Consider the following 24,526-nt stretch of genomic DNA (forward strand, 5'->3'; position numbering starts at 1 on the left):
TTTACCATGCTACGTATTCTTATCTTGGTAGCGTCGTTATGAAGAGATTGATGATAGAATATTTTAGTATCAGTTTTATCATCGTGGATATCATACTGCATAGAGTTTTAGGTTTACAAAAATATTTTTTTTTTTGAAAACTGCGCATGAGGATTTAGTTACTCATATCATTTTGTTGAGCTGCATGATATTTATTGATTGATAATGTAATCATCTTTAGGCATTTTTACCGTTAAACGTTAGTAATATTATAGAATTTTAAAAAAAAAATCGAGCTGGCTTTTAGTATGTTACGCGTCCTTTCTAACCAAGGATTTGTAAGCGTCTGAGGATTTAACAGAATCATAAGATAGTCAAGATTAACCTAAACTACTTGGCATAACAGCCCATTTTGAGGGGCTGATCCGGCTCCAACGCCATCTGTCAGTGACTGACTGAACTACGTGCAGCCTAGCGACGAGCACGTGATTAGTGCACTGCATCATCCTGTCACTAACCGACGTATCGAGAGCTTTCTAGACCTGGTGGCCATCACTTCTTTCATTCACGCATTCACATGACTCCCCAGTTTGCTTCACGACGCTAGGTGGATTCCGAAAATTGGAAATCACCGGTCGGGAATCGAACCCGGGATCACGTAGACGTGAGTCCAATGCTTTACCCACGAAACTACGGTGTCCCCTCAAGATTAGCCTAATCTTTGCAAAAGAAGTGGTAAAGATCCTTATAGTGTTCGTTTTACTCAAGTTGTCCCTTAAGAGGTCGAATATTGTTCACCTTTATTGCAAACCAAGAATATTGCCCATTTTAAACTCGGAACTTTTTTTTCGTTTCTAAGTTGCTTTTTTAAATCATAATTATAGAGACAAGAGTTGTGGTCCCTTGTATCTGTAGCATCAGAAACAAAAAATTTAATGAGACCCTATTCTTGTAGGTGCGCATCCCGCATACCACACCCAAAGGCAAGAGTAATCTGATAAAAAGGCTTGTGACCTCTTTCTGTGTCTGTGCCAATTAGTATTTGCGTGTTTTGAATCATAAATCTGTTTCTCTCTCGTCAGAATGAAAGATTTCTATATCTTCCTGATGAATTACTAACACACCCATCAAATAAAATGGAAATTAAATCAGAATATAGGAAACCTAAATCAGAGGACGTTAACCTGTAAAATACAACATTTTTAGGACATATTATTTGTTGATGTACGTTTTCTCATACATTTTTTGTAGTCCATAGTGAAGTATAAGCTGGCAGATATCTGGAGGTAAATTTCACTTTTGAGAGAGAGAGAGAGAGAGAAAGAAAGAAAAAAAGAAAGAAAGAAAGAAAATAAAAATGAATAAATGAATGAATATCTACGTGAACTCGTCTTGGAAAACATGGGTAACAATTAACCATAATTCACAAATCAGTATGATTCATCATTATTTATGGCTTTAACTGAAATTCTATTCAACCGGGTCGTCCATTCAATCAAAACAGACACCACTCTAAATGATCTTTATGGCTATTTTTCTATTAACTGTGATTTTGTATATTTGTTTTGGCTAAAACTGGTTTAAATAATCTTACAGTAATCTGAGATATCATTGATTACCAGTAGCGTTATTTCAGATTTTGCTTAGGGAGGGGGGCAAGGCTCTCCGGTATAATACACCAGTGATCCTTTGCTCATACTATATTTAATCCATCTCATTCATTGTCATTTACTTGCATTTGTCTCTTCGAACCTTCAAGCGGGCACGGTGGCTCAGTGATAGTGCTCACTTGTGCAAGGGGTCCCTGGTTTGATCAAGATCATATGAGTTTGTGATGACAACATCGCGTTAATAGGTTTCAGTAATAATATCCCCGGGGCATAATATTTCCATTTGAAGGGTAAGGGGAAAAAACAAGGAATGTCCATGTGTGTGCTTTTTCGGGTGCTTTGTCCTATATGTTGGTGACTCTTGGTATTATTTGACTGTATATGCCATGTATACGTAGATGTAAAAATGTCCATGTAAAAAGGGTCAACATATGTAACTAACCCTATTCTTCTTACGCGGTTTTCAATATTAAATCGCAATTTTCTCGAAAATGCAGTTTTGTGACATTCCTTCTTTTTTCCCCTTACCCTTCATTTGTTCTCAACGTGGATTATTATTAGTATTTTCGCAGTGCTATTTTCAGCCTCCCCCCTCTGCGTATTGAAAATTTCACCTGGGAGAAAAATTCCAAAATCACCAGCGATTGGTTTTCCGAGGTTTCTTTTCCTCCCACCATTTCATTCCACCAATTATTTTACAAGTATTCATTTTCATTAATCATCCGAAATTTTTTAGCGTACAGGATGTAACTGCGCTACGTGAAGTCAATAATTTCAATCACTTAATTTCAGTTTTGAACCTTTAGTGCATGTTTATTATTATTATTATTATTGTTATTATTATTATTATTATTATTATTATTATTATTATTATTCATTGCTGTTGTTATTATGTATCTATTTTTTTAAAAATTCTTTGACTGAGACCTTTGTTTTTGTTTGTTTGTTATTGTTGCAGTTGATTTTCAGTGGCGAGTACACGAAGGCGATGTCCAAGGATTGGCACAGCGGCCACTTTTGCTGCTGGCAATGTGACGAGTCCCTGACGGGCCAGCGATATGTCCTCCGCGACGACCACCCTTACTGCATCAAGTGCTACGAGTCTGTTTTCGCCAACATCTGCGAGGAATGCAACAAAACCATTGGCATAGACTCCAAGGTATGTAAAATCGTGCATTCTTTTCTTTTTCTTTTTTTCTTTCTTTCTTTCTTTCTTTTTTTTTTACCAGTAAATTTGCCTCAATGTTTATCTCATGGTAGAAATGAGTGTGTATGTATAAAGCAGGAAGGAAATGTCTTTTATCTCGAAAGTCACATGATTCATATAATTTAGCTTATGGTGGTCGAAATATTCTGCCATAGATAAATCAAAATAGATATTTCAATTCTAATGGCTGGGAATATTTGTACAATTGGTTTACCGAAAGAGCTTGGTTTAAAAAAAAAAAAAAGTCCGGGAGGGATACAATGGATGGATCGCCATAAAGTTTGATCTGGATGTAGGGCTGTAACATTCAAAAGTCAAGAACCGGGTTCATTGATGAAGGTGATTCATCCAGTTGATCTCAAGGTATGAACAATCAAAAATCGGTTTCCCGTGTATTCCTATGGGAGTAATAGAGGGTCAAAACTTAGGAATCGAGCTCGCTGATAAAGGTGATCCATTCAGTTGATCCCAGGGTAAGGGTAATCAAAAATCAGTTCCCTATGCTTTCCTATTGGAGTAATAGAGGGCCAAAAGGTAGAAATCAATATCGTTGATGAAGGTGACCCACCCAGTTGATCACAAGATAGGAGAATCAAAAATCGGTTCCCTATGTATTCCTATGGGAGTAATAGAGTTAAAAGTTAGGGATCAAGGTCGTTGACGCGGGCGATCCATCCAGTCGATCCCAAGATAGGACAATCAAAAATCAGTTTCCCATGTATTCCTATGAGAGTAATAGAGAGTCAAAAGTTGGGAACCGAGTTCGTTGATGGTGATGCATCCAGTTGATCCCAAGGTATAAACAATCAAAAATCAGTTTCCCATGTATTCCTATGAGAGTAATAGAGAGTCAAAAGTTGGGAACCGAGTTCGTTGATAGTGATGCATCCAGTTGATCCCAAGGTATAAACAATCAAAAATCAGTTTCCCATGTATTCCTATGAGAGTAATAGAGAGTCAAAAGTTGGAAACCGAGTTCGTTGATGAAGGTGATCTTATCCAGTTGATCCCAAGGTATAAACAATCAAAAATCAGTTACTCATGTATTCCTATGGAAGTAATAAAGAATTAAAAGTTAGGAATCAAAGTCGTTAACGGGGGCGATCCATCCAGTTGATCCCAAGGTATAAACAATCAAAAATCAGTTACTCATGTATTCCTATGAAGAGTAATTATTGATGTTCTTGCTTTATAGACTATTAGCAGTGCTATTGACATTAGCGGGTTAGTATGCAAAATTCTAATCTGTCAAGCGGAATACAATGCTTATGTGAGACTAAATTACTTTCTGCTGGATATATCTAACGACTGAAGTGTTTTGTATTCTCAAATACTCATTAATTTTTAAGTATATTTCATTTAATTTGAGCTAAAATGCTATATTTAAGCCTAGGATTGGTAAAATTTAAGTTGTTAAAGAGTTCGGTTTACCAGAAATCAAACCAAACTCTTTCACGTGGTGTACACTGTGGCGTACTACGAGTACCTGTTTTTTAGCCTCGAAACGAAAGATGCAGGGAACTTGTGTAGTATTGTCAGGTGAAAACCCTTTAGAACTTTGGGGGGCGCGGTGGCTCAGTAGTGGAGCGTTCACCTCCGGTGCTTGGGGTCCCTGGTTTGATCCCAGCTCGCGCCGTGTGGACTTTGTGATGGACAAACACCGTGCTCGTGGATTTTCTCGGAGTTCTCCCGTTTCCTCCCACTTTCTTCATTCCACCATTTCACTCATTTCTCATTATCATCGTCTCCTTTAGCCTAACCGGCATAACCGTGGGACGTTAAACTTAAAGATTTCATTTAATTTTTTCCCTTTAGAACTTTTATTTCGGTACGTTTGTAGATAGATATTAAATAACTTTGTAAGACTCAACATCTCCGTTGATCTTCTCTTCCGATGTCACTTATGTTAATGAATGTTTGCTTTATATATGTTTATTATGAGTCTTCAATTCTTTCATTAGTGTACGCACCTCCGGCGTGAGAGATCGGGTTGGATTCCCGGCGGGGGCTAATGTGGTTAAGCTGTAAGTCCACATCTTATATAGCCTTGCTGCTGAAAGGGACGCTAAACTCAAAATCAAATTCAAATCAAAATTCAATCCTTCCATTGCAACTTAACCTTTAACTCTAAATGAGCGTAACTCTTTTCGTTGTAATGGATGGGTATGGAAATTTGTTGGTCATGAATCGCTAACTCTCAGCAACTGAGAGATCAGTGACTGAAAATTTTCGAAACGCAACATCTTTTAAGGAAAATATTTGATGCTAAAATCGTCACATAAGCGGGTGAGTAGTGTGTTATACAAATACGTGTATAATATGGAACTTTCAATCGCTACAGTCAGATCACTAAATGTCATATTGATAAGAAGATTCGAATAACTTAACTGTAGTGATCAGTGTTAAGAGTTAATTATTGAGCACTATTAGAATTACGAGGTAGTGAACTTCAATTCAGAAGCCCAAAAAAATGTGGCTACAAAAACCGATGGACGAACCATACATCACCTACTTAAAATGTCAAGTCTTCCCTAGAGCTGTTAGAAGCACTAAAGTTTACTATATGTCTCTTGAAATATCCTGTAGAAAATGAAATCTTGTTAGTAATGTAGTCCGTAAAATAAATAAATAAATAAATAAATAAAGAGAGAGAGAGAGAAAATGAAATGAAATGAAATCTTTGAGTTTTACGTCCCACGGTTATGCCGGTTAGGCTAAAGGAGACGGTGATTATGAGAGATGAGTGAAATGGTGGAATGAAGAAAGTGGGAGGAAACGGGAGAACCCCGAGAAAACCCACGAGCACGGTGTTTGTCCACCACAAAGTTCACTTGGCGGGGGCTGGGATCGAACCCGGGACCCCAAGCACCAGAGGTGAACGCTCTACCACTGAGCCACCGCGCCCCCCTGAGAGAGAGAGAGAGAGAGAGAGAGAGAGAGAGAGAATTGTTTAAAATTTTAGAAGGATGGTAGTTCAAATATGATGGAGTTTTACTATTTAAAGCAAATGGATGAGATAGAATATCACGATCTGACTGATACAAGGCTCGGTAATAGAAAATTAATGGAAGATAGACGTATGGAAAAAAGGTTTTTTGTTCTCTTTTTCTCAAATTATTTAATAGACGTCAGCCAGCCCGCGGTATGTATCTATATATAAATAGCTGTTTCCTGGAACCGAAAGCTAAGGTGTGGTGTCTGTCACGTTACATTTTCATTCGGATGGAGAAGTAGTATTTTTAGCAGTGAGAGGATTCCTAAAATGTGCTATATTAAGATAAAATGAGAAAGGAAGTACGTACGTTTTTATTTAATGCTTCTTGCTTGTCAATACACGAAAAATAATACAACTATGCTAACTAAAAATATTTAATTTTTGAGCACGTAGATAAATATTGATTAATAGTAACATTTTAATCTTAACTGAACTGTATTTAAGTCGTTACCATTATCAAGTTTTGTGTGGGGGAAACCATGATTCAATCTAACTGTAAGTATGTAGATATGATTCGGATCTCACGTTAATATGTAGGTCCATGACTCATATAGCCGTGGTGCTGGAAAGGTATTCTAAACTCCAAATAATAATAATAATAATAATAATAATAATAATAATAATAATAATAATAATAATAATAATAATAATAATAATAATAATAATAAATACAATAAACCTGATTATTGAGGGTGTCAGTTGGAGAAAGGCAAGAAAGCAGTTGCTCCCTTCTTCCGAGTTGGACGCATATACAAATGTGTTTGAGTTTAACGCCTCTTTCAGCAGCGAGGCTATATGAGACGGGACCTACTGATTAACGTGGAATCCGAACCACATAAGCTCCACCCGAGCTCCTACGCCAAAACATATATTAATGAATAGTATAATAATATGCTAATAAAAAATGTGAAATTTTGTTTAAATCAGTGAAGAATCTTGCACTTTCTCCCCCTCTTCTAAAGCAAAATCTGAAATTAGATGTGGAGGTCTGAGGCTTGTGATTAGGCTCGTAATATAAATACACATACAGTATAAAGTTTTAGGCGTCCTAACTACAAAAATGGTTCTAACAACTCTATCAAAGACATATTGAATTTAATCAGTGAAAGAACCAATCAAAATTTTCGTTAATGTCTGGAAAATTGATCGTAATTAGGCTACTTGGGGCGTCGTAACTCTGAACGTTAGTTTTTTTAATAATAATTTGCGCACATCGTGATTAGATGGTGTAGAACTAGTGTACCAACTCCACTTTCAGCTGATTGTGGAGTATTGGTATTTTCTGATACTTCAATTGGCACACTGTTTGTGCTGGTAAAATGAAAGCGCTGTAGCACTCGTAAAGTGATGTACTGTCGTGTTAAAAAAGTGAAACTTACAGGAAAGCCTATAAAAGTGGAAACTTTACCTCTATGTTTCTCCTTTTTCTACTTTATGGCGTTTGGGGACGATAAGCAGATATATCCTTAGTTATCAATTAGTTTAGTACAGTGGTCTCCATCCACTGCTGTGCAATTCCAGGTTCGATTACCAATTGAGTACAAACAGGCCCACAGCTACCGCTATGTCATCCAGGGCAAATTCGAAATTCGCCCCCCCCAATTTACATATATAGATGTTGACCTTTTAGACGTCCTTCCAACCATACGCCAGGGGCACGTTGTATCGTTTGCTCCCCACTGGTTGCGGCCCTGGGTGCAAATTTTATACTGATAGTGATTCACTATGTGTGGGAGATGAAGAACTACTTGAGTTAATGTAACCTCACTCACAAGCCATCTGATTGGTACAGTTCAACTTTAAAAAGAAAAGTTTACGTTTTGGTTTTCGTGTAAGTAGAAAGAGAGTGTATTTTTCATACTTCAGCATCTTTATCGTACATAAAATATTGAAGTATGGAAGCTGAATATCCTGCTTTCCATCGTTAATAGAATCGCCGAGACCTGTAATATGTAATATTTAGGCTTACTGTGTTGCACGGAACATAGTGTGCTGACAAAGAGCCTGTAATGTACGAGTTAATTTCGCATGTTATGGTGGTCTGATGCACCCAGCAATTGCACCCAAATACAGGATGTTCCTGGCGTGGTTTTTCGTAAATAATAGGTCCTGTACTTCATTACCAGTGTACTGCATAAACATAGTCCCAAATTAGATCCCTGCTAGGGATGTTTGCTTCCGATAGTGGCAGCTCACATAGTGGCTCGGATTCCACTAATTAGTATCTCTTGTTTCTTTATAGCCTCAGCGATAAAAATGAACGTTAAAACTCCTATCCATCCATTAATTGGTTTACAGAGTAGCTGTGAGGGATTATTTTTGAATTGTTCAGTCAGAATACGATTCCATTGAATAAATACCAGCATTTATAGATGCGATAGGGCTTAAAACTACTGGAATTATATTCATAAAAAACAGACAGGTATAACTGCAAGAGTAATGCAGACTATTTAATAGAGGAACGCACTAAGTATCAAGAAGTGAATTTACTGAAAGTTTAGTAATACCAATGGCGGTGGGATGAAGAGATTGGTGCAATCCCTAAAATCAATATACTATCATTTTCATTTGACTTACATTTTTCCAATTACTTCTCTACATGCTTAATAATTCTTTACTTTTATAATTTATCTTATTAGTATTTGCAAAAAAACTAGGTCTAAATATGTAAACCTTCACCATTCATCCTAGTGACTAGCTCATGCGCCTTTGTCCCGGGTTCGATTCCCGGTGGGAGAGCATTAAACACATCGGACTCCACCTTAAACTGTATCGGTCTCATATATAGCGTCTGTGCTGAAGAGAGACGCTAAATTTCTATAAGCAAACAAAATTAGTATGCATTTCTCCGGCTGAAGCAAGTTATCAAAATGAAATCTAAATAAATTAAGCTGTGAGAAATATATTTGTAAGATTATTTTTAAAGTTGTTTCCTCTATGGTTTTGAATTTAATTATACGCAAAAATTGTGTACTTATTTCTATACTAGTTTGGTATTTGAGTACTTTGTGTCAGAAAAAAGATCGTATTTTTTATTTTATATTTTAACAAGAAACATTCATTTATGAAGACATTATAAAAAGTATTCGCTAGTAGCTAATGCTCTCAAGCGCTTTGAAACTTTCCAAATGTCGTCTTTTCAACACTTAAAAACACTGACAGAGAAAGGGGGAAAAAAAGTCTTTTATAAACTGCAACTTCGGTGAAAGAGTTGAGCGAGTGAAAGTAGTACTGAAGGTAGTTCGTTTTCCTCTCACCAGATGATCCTCGTAGCACTACATTGGTGACATCTGTAGGAAAGTAGCCAAATCATTAACAAGAAGTAAAGTTCCCGCATGAAGCGCTGGATGTGTTGGAGGAAAGTGTTTATCAGTGATTTACCAACTTATTTTCTCGAGTTATGTAGTTACAGTGGATATTTTTCAACTGTACAAATTCATTGGATTTAAAATATATAATCATTAAGTGGCTGGTTTTAAGTATTCATACGTACTGGCGGATCGAAGGCACTAGCAGATGTAGAAGAGTCGTTTGAATGAGGCGGATCGTCTCCTAGACGATTAATACAAGCTATACATACATAGTTTTACATCAAATCAGAATAAAATATTGCAATATTTTATACATAAGTCTACAAAAAAGGTATCCTTTAGGGGGATCGCCCCCACCCTCCGAGACTCTTTATATATATAAGCTAAACTATTTAGCATCACATTACAACTATTATAACATGTCACATATAAAAGTTACAAACAAACATTTGTTATTATGTGTTGAAAATTTATATTATACTTGCACTATTTCATTCTATTTTGATACAAAACTCCATATTTCGAACCTATTCATCGCTCAGGATATACATATGATATCAGATATAGGTTTGAAAGTGTGTGTGGCATCACGTAGCGTAGCGCTAACGTGATCTCCTTTGGTGCAAGCGGTGACACCACGTAGCGTAGCGATAATGCGATCTCCTTTGATAGAAGGGATAGGTGCTGATTGCCACGGGTGCTGACTGCCACAGCCAATTATTGGTGCTGACTGCCACGACTGTGGCTGATTGCAAATATGAAGGTGCTGACTGCCACGACGGCGTGCTGACTGCCACGAGCCTGGGAGAAACTCTGTTTGGAAAGAGAGGAATTAATCCCTCATACTAAATTTATGATTATTAATTAATTTAGTAGAGAATAATTAGGGATTAATTTAGTAATCATCATAGCAAATCTTTGTGGCATCCTATAAGTTACAAAGTTGCTCACTAAGTGGAACGACATGCGCTTGGATGTTTATAAAGGGATTGTCTTTTCTGTTATATGTACAATTTGCACATTTCATTGTTTATATTAATTGTTTTATTATTATTTAATGGATATGAGGGTCTGAAGCCAGCTAACAAGGGAAGTTTGGGAGAAACACTCGCCTGCAGAGAAATAAGCATGTCATTTGAAGGACCAATTCATGCTGATTACAACAGGTAATAAAACTCCTGTACGTTGAGAACTGTTCGAGATATTCAGCTTAGAAATTTATATGAGAAAATGAGTGGATGCACGTTTCAATGCGTTAAGTATTCTCTCCCATGGCGAAGCCTGATGGTTTGAACTTGCTATTGCTTGATCACTGGGGTCCATTCACAGACAAATTGTCCATTACAAGTTGCATGACGGTTGGCAAAGACCTAATGGTTGAGAAGATACCAAAGAATTGCACACGATTTGTGCAACCATTTGATGTGTTTTGATTTCGATCAATCAAAGATTATGGCAGGAGATTTGTACATAGTATGAAACTTCTTCATCTGGATGCTATAATGTACCAACGAAACAATCAAATAAAGTTCGTGTCCATACGAATCACTTCCGATCACCGCGATACATTGGATTGTTTCAGTTTGCGTTCTGCAAGGCAGGTTACGAACAAATTATAGGCCTACAACTTTTGAATCACTTGTCGAATTTGCTTTTTGCTTTGGTTCTGCGAACTGTTCTCTTGACGGATGCAACGCAATTGCACATATAAAATGTTCATGGTGCAAGGAAGTCTTTTGCCTGCGTCATTTCTTCATAAAACAGAAGAATAACAGTGATCAATTTTCATCTCTAACCTATAATTATTGTGAACAATGTAATGACTAATTGTATCTAACAAACCCGCTAGTTATTGCGAAACACTTTTTTTTTTTTTTTTTTTTTGTTACTTCCGATAGCTTTCAATTCGTATGTCAATATTCGTTACTAATTATGTTATACTTAACGCGTATAAATGCGTATATCCTCATTTTCTCATATAAACTTCCAAGTTGAATATCTCGAACCGTTCTCAACCGTACAGGAATTTTATTAGCTTGTTGTCATCAGCATGAATTGGGACTTTAAATGGCATGCTTAGTATCTCTGCAAGTGAGTGCTTTATTCTGAACTTCCCTTGTGAGGGACAGCCAGCAGTGCTTTTTTGATGGAACTTTCAAGAGCTGCTCGAAACAATTTGCGCAGCTGTACACAGTTCATGCTACCATAGGGAGTTCAAGTGAGAATACATAAATCGTACCAATTTTGTACGCACCGCTCCCTGACAAAACTGAAGTACACTCATGTCCAAAATTATTGTCGCATATCTGTAACTGTCTTCTTGTAAGAATATAATTTGATAATTTGGCAGAGTAGTTTTAATACTGATATGTGTATAATCAGGAAATGTATATTTGTGGTAAATTTCATAGGGAAAGAATTATAAATGCGAAAATCATAATGAGTAAAATAAAATGTAACTAATGGACAAGAAAATTTTATTTTCGTTTTATTGTTCTTATTTACTGCTCTTTTGACATGAAATTTGCCACATACTTGTCTTTGCCGATTATACACATACTAACATTATAAGAAATACCGGACGAATTCGTTATCAAATTATATTACTAGAACAACATATTTATAGTCATGCGACAATAATTTTGGACATGAGTGTACATACCTTACGAGTGTACCTGTTTACCTTTGTTAGGTGTTGGTCTGAACAACACGATCCTAAGGTTCATCTAGTTTCTTTCATGCTTCTTAGCGTCCGGTAATGTTACGTCTATCAACTTTCTCTCAGGCTCGTGGCAGTCAGCACCTTGATATTGGTAATCAGAGCCAGTCGTGGCAATCAGTACCAATAATTGGCTGTGGCAGTCAGCACCCCACCGATAAAAGTGGTCCCGGGTTTGATTCTCGGTCTCACGCGCTTTCTTCCTTCCCCACTCTACTGGAGGTAAACCCCTATGCTCGCCGAGAGACATCATCTTTCGTATGTGACGAGGTCGTAGATTCCACAAATGCCCATAAACATGAATGAATAACTAACAAGTTTGATAATGCCACATTCAATGAAAAATCATGACCCCCATCCCAAGAAGTGAAATTCATAGGCAACAAACGTCCTAAAACCCACTTGTGAGCACTCATGATACAGTGTATTAGACTTGTGAAGAACATGAACAAATGCAAAGGCAGTGGCGGATCCAGGGGGGAGATCGGGGCAATCGCCCCCTCCCTCCCAAAGAGGATTTAAATATATATATATATATATATATATATATATATATAAAACCTATCCCAGAGTTTGGAGCTCTTAAAAGTAACTCTAAGTAGCAGTATTACAACCCACTGCCCCCTCCAGAAGTCCGTCCTGGATCCGCCCCTGTGCAAAGGTAACTCTGCAGCAGATCGGACGATTGTAAATACACGTTAAAGTGTCAAAAATTATTACTGACTCTAATAATAAAATAAATTTTGTGTTTGAAAACTTTACATTAAGTGAAAATAGAATCCTTACAATTTTACAAAAATAAATAAATAAATAAATAAATAAAATTATTGACATCAAGAAGATGAAAGGTGGGAATGAATTATAACAAAATGAAGAGCATTTGCCAACTACAAGGATACGTAAGTTGTTACACAATATACTCTAATAATAAATGTGGTTGAAATGTTGCATCATGTACCTCTTGTGACGCGGAAGTATTCTGATAACTTCTAGATTAAATTAAGATAAAAATCAGGGCATATGTACACTCATGTCCAAAATTATTGTCGCATGTCTATAAATATTTTGTTGTAGGAATATAATTTGATGGCGAATTCGCCCGGTATTTCTTACAATGTTAGTGTGTATAATCGGCAAAGACATGTATGTGGCAAATTTCATGTCAAAAGTGTAGTAAATAATAACAATAAAACAAAAATAAAACTTGTCCATTTAGCAATATTTTGTTTTATTTATTCTAATTTTCGTATTTATAATTCTTTTCCTATGAAATTTACCACAAATATACCTTTTCCGATTATATACATAGAATCAGTATTAAAAGTACCTTGTAAAATCATTATTAAATAATATTCTTACAAGAAGACAGTTATAGATATGCGACAATCATTTTGGACATGAGTGTACATAAATGTAGAGCAAAACGAGATGGGAACAGCTCTCGAGAATCGAGACAAGACGACAAAATTCTGTTTCTCGTCTCGTCTCGTGGGCAATATTACATACACTGCCTATATTATGTGAATTTTATGCGAATGGCACTAAAAGTTTTGATGTAAAATCTTCCTTACACTGTGATCAGAGATGACGAGTGACATCGCTTGCCGAGTGTTGACCGGGCACCGATTTCTCTGTAGAGCACCTGTATTGTCCAGCATACGTACATGCTTTTCACTGCCATCTCTTTCATTCAGTTTAAAATATGAATGTTCTGAAGTTCTGTCTGTATTTAGATGGCATAGACAGACTACACTGGGTGACTACGTGAAATATTAAAGTGTTTTCGAAATGAAAAGAGAAATTCAGTTTAACGTCCCATGATTGTGCCCTTTAGGCTAAGGAGATGATGAATGATGATGGAATAATCGGTGGAATAAGAAAGTGGGAGCATCCCGAGGAAACACACGGACACGATATTGTTTCCCACAGACTGATTTGACCGAGGATCGAACCAGAGACTCCATACACCAGAGGTAAGCGCTCTACCATTGAGTCAGCGTCGCCCCCCCCCTGTTTTCGAAATTCACGTAGCTTATATACATTACTATCATTGTTTTCTGTTAATACGCTTTTACGACTCCATCACAACTAAGTGGTAACGGGTGCATGGATTGCATGGTGGCGGTAGTGACGTGTAATCTCTAATTCAACAACTAGCTACAGTGGGTGGACAAAAATATGGAACCACCTAAATTAATAAAACACAAAACTGACCAAAACATTAAATATACTACATATTTGTTACACTAGTTGTATCTGTTACACAAGTGTTATTCTTATATGTAGTGCTTTGATCAGTTTTGCTTCGTTAATACATGGTGAACACAGAGTAAACAGTTTCTACGGGGACTCAAGGGCTTCGATTTCTCTGTAAATTTGGGGAGGGGGGGATTGAGATGCTTAAGGTATATATATATATATATATATATATATATATATATATATATATATATATATATATATATATATATATATATATATATATATATATATATATATATATATATATGAGGATTTAAAGACAAATTGCATTCAAATTATGCCAAATATTGTATATTCATAAATACAATAGGGGGGCCCACATAAGCTTTGGGGGGCTCGGGTCCCCGCCCCCCCCAGAATCGGCGCCTTTGCCGGAACTCACTCTGGTCATCATGGAGGGTGACCCTCGCTTAGACCAACGTTATAAATATGGCCGGTCCGTTAAGTGCTTGCTAGGGACTTCAGAAGAAATCCACTAACTGCCAGATCTCCAATCGTCTCCCTGCATTATCCTTTATGCTTCATAACCTATGTCTGGTATAGGTTATGAATCTGTTACCCTGTTAGGCTAAGCGAACAAAATACTTAATGTAAAACAATTATTATTGACTTACATTGCATAACTGGTTCGTAGGATCCCTGGTACGATCCCAGCTCCGCCATGTGGATGTTCGTGGGTTTTCTCGGGGTTCTCCTGTTTCCTCTTACTTTATTCATTCCACCATTGCATTCATTTCTCATTATCATCATCCCATCCCGTTTAGCCTAGCCTGCATAACCGCAGACGTAAAACAGGAAGATTTCATTTCATTTTCACGAGTAACTGAAATGCTATTAAACAGAAACAGTAGAGCACACATAATTTCATCAAGGGAAAGAGGGTTCTAACTTTCAAGTTAATATAATATCAGGTGTTTGTATACACATTTTAATGTGATAAATGTTTATTTTTGTAAAATATTTGCTCAAGGAGGTTAAACTCGGGACTTCTCCTTTGCGTACGCCACTGAACAGGAGACAGTGACGTCAAAATCATAAAACTTGGACTACAAGGGAATGGAAGACTGCCACTTGGTCAGATAACACTGTTTCCGAATTTACGTGTGGAGAACGCCATCCCAAGCATAAGATCCAGATTGTTTACTGCCATGAAACATGGCGTGGGTTCGGTTATCATGGTTTGGACAGCCATACCATGTTATTCTGTAGATCCTGCAAGGACATGTAACTACTATGATTATGTAACCATTATGAGTGACCGGTCCATCCAAATTTTGTGGTTCCTCAATTACACAGCTCACGTAAGCCAGAACTAATTTTTGGAGCATGAAGATGAATTGTCGTAGTTTCCACAGTCACTAATCTCAATACTATGAGACCTTGTAGTCAGAGTTGAAGACAAAATGTAATGTGTAAGCGCGCTGTCCTCCTCAGTCGTTGTTAACAGTGCTTACCAATGCTTTGCAGGGAGAATGGTACAGGATTCCTTTGAAAATAATACAGGGCACCTTTTTATCCATTCCAAGGAGACTGCAAGCCGAAAGTCATCATATATACCATATTTCAACCTTCCTACTACTCCTTTGCTACTTGCAAAACACAGAGAACAAATCAGTATTAATGTCATTGCCCTATGCTTTGACACACATTTTGAAAGCTTTAGAGTACGAACACAATATTTTATTTAACTTATATATACCAGAGACAATAATCGTTAAATAACCCTCGTATATACTGGTGCCAAATACTACAATTCACAAACCACCCGACAAAAATATTTCGTACTAACCTATACAGAAAAAAGTACTAGATCTAGGGGAAAAGCACTAAAATTTTATCTACTCCCGTTTCACTCTATTTATGACATTTTACGATATTAATATCTTATTAGAAGGTTTCCGGCAGTTCCTCTCCCCTCACATTCATGAAAGAACTCCCAACTTCAAACTTTTTGCAGTCAAAATTCGATACAAGCTGTGCAAACCACTTACACCTTCCCAATTTTGACTTTACACCCCCAAACTAAAACTCCTGGCAGAATCCCTGCTTAATTGTCGTATTAGAACTCACTGTGAAACCACTAAAGTAGCACAAGTATGACAAATATAGAGAATGTCGGGAGAAAACAAGAAATATCATAAAATGCGCTCATCCAGAAAATCGAGTTTTAATTTCTTAATAGCCTACTGTTTAAACGGATCATCAGATATGTAATATTGCTTACTGAGGTCATTTATTAGTTGAAGGAGGCTACCTATGTCCCACTTCCGCTCTTGCAAATAGCACTGTTAAAAAAACGCAGAAAAAAAGGTTACCAGGAACAGTGAAATTTTCGTATATTGCCAAATTTTCATGAGATTCCTTTTACTCTCCCAAATGTATGTATGAGAAAAGGAGGAGAAAAGTACTAGATTTGTTGGTGCTAAAACACTAAAATATTAAAATATTATGAAAGGTACTGAATCTCGCGCGGAAGTACTATCGGTGGTCACACTGGGCGAACTCCAGATGAACAATCTATACTTAATAAAACAGACATTTCTTAAGTCACATTCAAACGTTTTACAGTTTTGTCGTAAAGAGTGGTCTCTTTTAAAGATCATTGTTGCAGCTCTTTGTAGGATATTTTAATATTTAGCCTCCAAATAAATATTTCAATTCATATTTCAAATGAAGACTACCATTTTTTGAATCCTGTATATAATAAAAAATGCAGGACGTTTCAAAGAAAAGGTTACCATTTTTTTTTAAATAATATGCATACTGGTTACAGACACTGGCAGTATCTAACGAATGGCTGTGTAATAACATCTTCAGAAACGAAAGTCTTATTGTAACATAAAGAGTCCCTCAATTTATAGCTGCTTTCACATAGGATTGCAGTCTATGGTTGAAAAGAGAAATAGCGCGTGCCACATTTGTGCCTCGGTTAAAAATACCTTTGTACCGGAAATATGTCCTCAGATCACAGATGAATAATAGTATTAGAAAATAAAGAAAAGTGATTAAGTTGTCACATAGCTGGCACAGTCTCAGAGACCAAAGAGAGAGAGAGAGAGAGTGAAAAGAACGTTTGAAAGTGGATGCTGTAAAGTGAGGTGGTTGGCGTTTCTGGGTTTCTCCCTCAGCGTACATGGCACCAGAATTGACATCTTGTGAGCGTATCCTCTTACTTCATCCTCTGGGGGATCTAAAATTAGACTCACCAGCTTGTTACATAGACAAGCAGAAATTTACATAACTTACTGGATTCGATTTTTCAATGCTTGCATCCAACACCTACATATTTCTGTACACAACTTGTCTTTTTTTTTTTTTTCGTAAGTGTATGTAGTTTCTGGTGTGTCGAGGTAGGACCATAGTCAACGTAAAATCCACAGAAAGATAAAAAGAGAAAATGGAAGATCACAAGGTCTGAAAGCATTTAATATACGCATCGGCGCAAATCTGTCTTTAACATTGGGGGGGGGGACGGGTAAGACCGCTCCCATATTATATATATATATATATATAATATTTATGAAATTGAAAAGCAATGCTGTGAAGGATCACGGGAGCAGAATTGTCTTCAGTGGCGTATTTAGGGGCCTATCGGGCTGGGCTCAAGCTCCCCCCGAAATAAATTTGTTAGTTTTTCGCATTCCACGCACAACAATAATCCTTCTTACCATTTCTAAGAATGTCATTGACTTTCCATTTTCTTATGCTCTTTGATCAGAAATAATACTGTATTTGTCAAATTTCACTCCATGTAAGAACTGCGTCCTTTTCTTGTTTCTTTCGTCCTTTCTACTTTTCTGTTTCTTTTTCTTGATGTTACTTTCTTTCATTCGCTTATCATACTTTGTCGACCGTTGTCAAGTCGGCCGTCATCAGTAACACCAAAACTAAGAAGAGTTGATAAGCGAAATTGGTGTTCCACGCCAACTTGCGCGGATATCAACATGAGAGCACTTCGGTTATTATAACAAAGGAAAAATTATATCGTTCAGTTATTTTTAAAAGAAGGAAATGTTTGAATTAAAGAAAATTAAAACGCGGGAATAATAATTATCGGGAAATTAGGAAGGCCAAGAGGATGCTTCCTTTTTCTTGTATGAATAGAATAAAGGGTAGATTCACTCCTAAATTTTTGTATCATATCATATAAGATTTATCGGTCTACAATTCTTACAATTATAACTTCAATTTATGCATAAATTAAAATATATTTAATTCTCAAACTCAGGTGGGCAATTGCCCACTTCCTTTCTTGTGTTGAACATAGCCCCTCGAAACAAAATCCTAAATACGCCATTGGTTGTCTTCAACATTGAGAAGTGGGCAGATTTGAGGCTTATTCTAGAGAAGGGAGATGCAACTCATATTACGGTAGATGAATCTGATTTCTGAGGTGAACCTGTTGTAGAGTATATTATATATTAGGCGATGTAGATGAAGTAGTAGTACATATCAGTATTACAAATCACTGCCGTGAACACATTCTGAAATCTGAATACATGCATATTTATAATTGGTATGTTTCTAATTTGGCATCCACAAAGATCAATGTTAAAATTGTTTTATAATAATATAAATAATGACTTCCCCAAAACTATGAAGAAAGAATATCAATTATGTATGACACAACAATACTCGTACTTGAGCCTTAAGATTATCGAGAAAAATATTCCAGCTTTTGAATTCTTTTCTTTGCTTACGAAGCATCCTCTCTAAAAAGAAAAATTGGGACACGTGGAAATACGTAGGAACAAACCATGGTTTGAACTAGCAGAGAAAACAGGCAAAATTACGTTTGCTACAAAATCCGAATGAAATAACTACACAAAATTTCATAGACATCAGGTGGGGAAACTTCCAAATTTTTTAAGAACAAAGAAACGCGATTTTTTGAAAGCGAAAATTAAGAAACTTGAAGATAATAGTAAAACTTAAAACATTCGGGACATGTATAAAGGGATCAACGAATTTAAAAAAGGCTATCAACCTCATGCTTATATTAAAGAAAGCTGATGGAACAGTTCTCACTGATGCAGATAGCATTTTAAATAGATGGAAAGATTTTTTTGACGATTTGCTTAACACGCAGAAAGAAACTAATGTGCGTGGAGAAAGAGAGATACACACCGCAGAACCGTATATTCCAGAACCTAACCGAATAGAAGTAGAAATCGCTATAAAGAAATTAAAGAAACACCGGCTAAGGCGAAAAATTGTGGAACAAGATACACAAACTCATCCTCTTTATCTACAACAAGGAAGAATTGCCACAAGAGTGGAAAGAATCAATCATTGTTCCAATCCACAAGAAAAGCGACAAAACTGACTGTAATAATTATCGAGGCATCTCTCTTCTGTCAACATCCTATAAAACCCTTTCAAATATTATATTATGAAGATTGACCCCATATGCAGATGAAATTATTGGAGATTATTAGTGCGGATTTAGACTAAATCGATCAACTATCAACCAAATATTTACCTATCGGCAAATATTCGAAGGAAGTGGGAATAGAGTAGCCCAGTACATCAACTATTTATTGATTTTTGAAAGGCTTACGACTCGGTTAAGAGAGAAATATTGTACAACGTTCCTACAGAATTTGGAATACCGAAAAAGCTAATTAGATTAATTAAGTCATGTTTAAATTAATCCCAAAGTAAAGTCCGAGTAGGAAAATTTTTGGCCACGAGCTTTCACGTGGAGAATGGCCTGAAACAAGATGGTGTTGTCCCCATTATTATTCAACTTTGTCCTGGAATACGCATTAAGGAAAATCAAAGATAGCAACCAGGGCCTAGAGTTGAACGGTGTTCACCCGGTTATACGTACGGTGATGATGTAAATTTAATAGGGGATGATATGAGAACAATAGAAAGAAATGCAGAGGTCTTATTAAACGCTTGCAGGGATATGGGTTTAGAAGTAAATGCAGAGAAAATTAAATACATGGAAGTGCGTCGGGACCGTAACACGGCAAATTATAAATCCGTTAAAATATTAAATAACACTTTTGATAAAGTGGATACTTTCAAAAATTTAGAATCAATATTAAAAGACGAAAATCATATTCACGAAGAAATTAAATGTTGACTAAAAACAGGAAATTCGTGTTATTATTCAGTTCAAAATCTCTTGTCGCGAATTCTGTCGAGGAATTTGAAGCTTAAAATATATAAAACGATTATCATGCCTGTTGTTCTGTATGGTTTCGAAACATGGGTGCTTACTCTGAGGGAAGGACATAGACTGAAAGTATTTGAGAACAAAATCCTCAGACGAATATTCGGATCCAAGAGGAACAAGAATGGGGAATGGCGAAAACTTCATAACGAGGAAGTACATAAATTATACGGCTTACCAAACATTGTTAGGGTCATCAGGTCTAGGAGGCTTAGGTGGGCAGGACATATAGCCAAAATGGAAGAAAGCATGAACGCTTTCAAAGTGTTAGCGGTAAGTCCAATCAGAAAATGACCATTAGGAAGACGTAGGCTCCCCATGTCTACCTACAGCTGAGACAACTTTTCAGCATGAGGAGAGGGACATATCCTCCTCTGGCATTTATTGCAATTTGTGCCCAAGTAGCGGAAGTGGAATTAAGACACATTGATGAGACTACTAAACGCACTGCAGCGCGAAGTTCAGTTTGAAATACTACAGAATACGATTCTTTTTAAAAGAAATGGAAAAGCCAAGAGAAATCAATTTCATCTCACATTCCTTTGTGGCATCATCACACTTATCCCAAAAAGCACTTTTTAAGTCAGATTATTGGGGGGGACAGTCCCCCCCAGGTCCAAGATTGAGGGGGACATGTCCCCCTCGTCCCCCCTGGAATTTGCGCCAGTGAATATACGTAATCGAAAGTGGGATATTGTATTTGATTTCACTCTACATTCATGATCTTTCTCACAGTAATTGTTCAATAAACTCTTCAGATACTTTATACGTATATATACGTAAATTCCCACCTACACCAAAAACCGAGTATATCTCTGGGGATAATTTGGTAATTTGTTCCTTCATTAATAGTCTAGAGTCCTATCCGTTGATGTAATTGTAAGTGTACGCCTTTGGTGCACGGAATCCTGGGTTCAATTTCCCAGTGGAAGAGTTTTGGACGCTTTATAGTTTTTCGGATTCCACCTCAAATTGTAGGTCCATGTTTCAAATAGCTTTGGTTCAGAAAAAGGAACACCAGACGTCTAGCTGACACCAAACGTCAAATTTTCACGCCAATTGATAAAATCTCAAATTCGGATGTAAAACTGAAATTGTTTGATAAAATTTTACTGAACGTGGTCGATAAATTTGTTATAACATCAGGAATAATAATGTGTATATGATGTCATGTAAAATCCAATATGGATAAACGCCGTATTGTTAAAACGCAAACATCAGATGTCAGTTAAGCATTTTGCTTAAAAGTATAAAATGAAATGGCTCGACGAAAACAAGCTAAATACTTAGACAGTATATCGTCGCGTGAGGACCAGAGGAACGTAACACCATTTTCGTAGTTTTACAGGTGAAAGGACAAAAATATTATTTGCTTAGAAAGGTGTGCTTTTAATAGGATGGTAATTGAGCTACATTACAACAGATGATCGACAAGAAGAATAGATGGTGTTCCGTTCCATTTACACCAAGTGGGGCTTTCAAAATTGTCTAAACATGAAGAAAACAAAAACCACATTTCTGGAGTTACGTTCCTCTGGTTCTCATGCGACGATATACTTCATGAAAGTTTTATTATGTATAACAAAATAATCTATACTACAGCATTATATAAAAGATAAAAAACGGGGCACCGTGGCTTTGTGGTAGAGCACTTAGCTCTGGTGTATGAGATCCTTGGTTCAATCCTTGCCCAAGTAACTATGTAGTGGACAACATACGTAGTTTCATTGGATTTTCTCAGAATACTCCCGTTTCCTCCCACATTCTCATTCCACCAATTATTCCATTATTCAGTTGTCTTAATCATCCGTCTTCCTTAGCTTTAAAGGCATAATCGTGACACATTAAACGGAAAGATTTTATTTCAGTTCATAAGAGAGAGAGAAAAAAAAGACACTCTTCAACGTCCAAGGTATATTATTATAGCCAGAAACGTAAAATTTAAAGATAACTTATTTTGGATTGGATTGAATTTCAGTTTAGCCTCTCTTCGCAGCATCGAAGTTATATGAGACTTAGATCTACAGCTTAACGTAGTGTCCGAACCACATGAGCACGCACTGGGAATCGAACCCGAGTCTTCTGCGCCAAGGACGCGTACGTGATTCACATAGCCACGCGAGAACTTATTTTGTCACGGAAGCAAGAGATGGCAAGAATAGTATGTCTCACGAATTCGAAACACTGCGTATAAATTCCTCATTAACAACAACTAAATATGTGTTTCAGCGTTTCCGAAAATTCTACTTTTAAAGGAAGAAAATGGATATTTTTAACAATATTCAAATTTCTGGATTTTTATTCATTAAATCTTCGTTCCATGTGAAAAACAGGTGTATCTGCTTGTAATTATAATAAATTATTTGATTGAAAAATATCATTAGATGTTATTTTTCTTGGAATATGTTTGAAGAAATTTCATTTTCCTTTACTCAGTGAGATTTTTTATAATATACAAATGATCAGCTTATTTGTCGAATAGTGAATAACGCCTTAAAAATTAACAAGCAATAGTTAAAGCTAATTTATTAGAACTGTAAGAAGTTTAGTTAGATGATTATTTTAATTTCAATATGCGGTTTTCATATATTTAATAGAATTGTTGTATAGATGGCACCAGTGTAAAATTAATTTTACTTCTCAAATAGTATTATTCTGATAAACTTACTATCTTAGATATTGTATACATTCTTTTAAAAACATTAGAATGATTATATTTTCCAGGATACGTAATCTTAATTTTTCACTCCGTGTCCCCTATTAGTACTCGTGATTTGTTGACGCTAATGCCATCTATGTGACAATTCTATAAACTATTGAAGCCTGTACCTAGCCGTCCAAACAGCCATCGTTCATCTGAATTATTTGTTACCATACTTAGGTTTAATTACAGTTCTTACTTACTTATTTTTTTACTTAACTATGTTTTCTTTTCTTCCAGGATCTTTCGTATAAAGATAAGCACTGGCACGAGGCTTGTTTCCTGTGTAACAAATGCCGGGTGTCACTGGTAGACAAGCAATTCGGCTCAAAAGCTGATAAAATTTACTGTGGAAATTGTTATGACGCTCAGTTTGCTAGCCGCTGCGATGGCTGCGGAGAAATCTTCCGTGCAGGTGAGTACAGTACTTTAAAAAAAATAATTATGTTAACTACAGTTGAGATCTATCAGTGGCGTACGCAGAAGTTCGTCAAGGGGGAGATTCAAGCTGCCAAGGAGCTCCTCCGTGGCTACGCGCTTAGCGTACGTGCCTTTGGCGTGGGAGACTCGGGTTCGATTTCTGTCGGGAGCTCATGTGCTTCGGATTCCACGTTAATCAGTAGGTCGCGTCTTATATAGTCTCGCTGCTGAAGGCGACGTTAAACTCAAAATCAACTCAAGGTGCCAAGTTCGTATGATTTCAGATATTTGTTTATACCTTAATATGGTGATATTTGTTTTTGCATATCATTATACGCAAGGGGAGTTAAAATCTGACCCCTTGCATACACTACTGACGGCTATGTAAGGAAATTATTTAGGATCGTTACGCGGGAGACTATACGTGTATAGTGCAGATTTCTTCAGAATAGGGGAAAAACATTGATTGTGTTATTCTGCTAAATGGTCTTGAAAGTATCAGAAAATTACACAGAAATTTTATCAACCTTTCAATTTTGTGATGTTTCAGTGAAGATGAAAAGTGAACAGTGACGCATACTTGTTACAAAAAAAAATGAAAAAAAAAAGCACTAGGATAGATTCTCGGGTATGAAGTTCAGTATTTTCTCTGAAGATGGCAGCTCATGTACAGGTATGTGTTGTAATTACGAAACTTCACCAACAGATGGCTCGTAGTGCTAACTTGAGAGTGCAGGTTGTACTATTAGCAGCAATCCGATGTTTACAAATACAGTAAGAATTTTGTAATTTGTTTCCTTTTTATTCATCTGATGAGTATGTCTCATTATTCCGTACATGTTGAATGTAACTATACTTTCCACACACCCATAATTTATTGTTCAACTTTTATTTATAACAGTGTCACACTTTACTTGACTGCATAAAGTTTGTTTCGTAATGTAGTTGGTGTAGCTAAAGACTATACTAAATTGGTGAGTAGTTTCTTTTGTTAAAAAAAAAAGAAAAAAAAGAAAGAAAAAGAAAAATGAAATCTTTGAGTTTTACGTCCAACGATTATGCCGGCGAGGCTAAAGTAGACGGTAATGACGATAAATGAATGCAATGGCGGAATGAAGAAAGTGGGAGGAAACGGGAG

At 36.5% G+C, this 24,526-nt stretch overlaps 1 protein-coding gene across 7 annotated transcripts in view; it reads left to right on the forward strand.

Annotated features, from left to right (window-relative positions):
* The window catches only part of Lmpt (four and a half LIM domains protein limpet), a 934,906-nt gene that overhangs the window by 742,618 nt on the left and 167,762 nt on the right, over nucleotides 1-24,526 (forward strand). For 6 of the 7 annotated variants that reach the window (XM_081759226.1, XM_081759223.1, XM_081759224.1 and 3 more), the window contains 2 exons: nucleotides 2,548-2,748; nucleotides 23,209-23,383. In XM_081759226.1, coding sequence (XP_081615352.1) covers nucleotides 2,548-2,748; nucleotides 23,209-23,383 — 376 coding nt within the window. The remainder of the gene's footprint in view (nucleotides 1-2,547; nucleotides 2,749-23,208; nucleotides 23,384-24,526) is intronic. The other variant, XM_081759227.1, reaches the window with a different exon arrangement.

Source organism: Thermobia domestica, chromosome 5, assembly GCF_964235325.1.
Source record: "Thermobia domestica chromosome 5, izTheDome1.hap1.1, whole genome shotgun sequence".
In the NCBI taxonomy this organism is placed as follows: Eukaryota; Metazoa; Arthropoda; class Insecta; order Zygentoma; family Lepismatidae; genus Thermobia; species Thermobia domestica.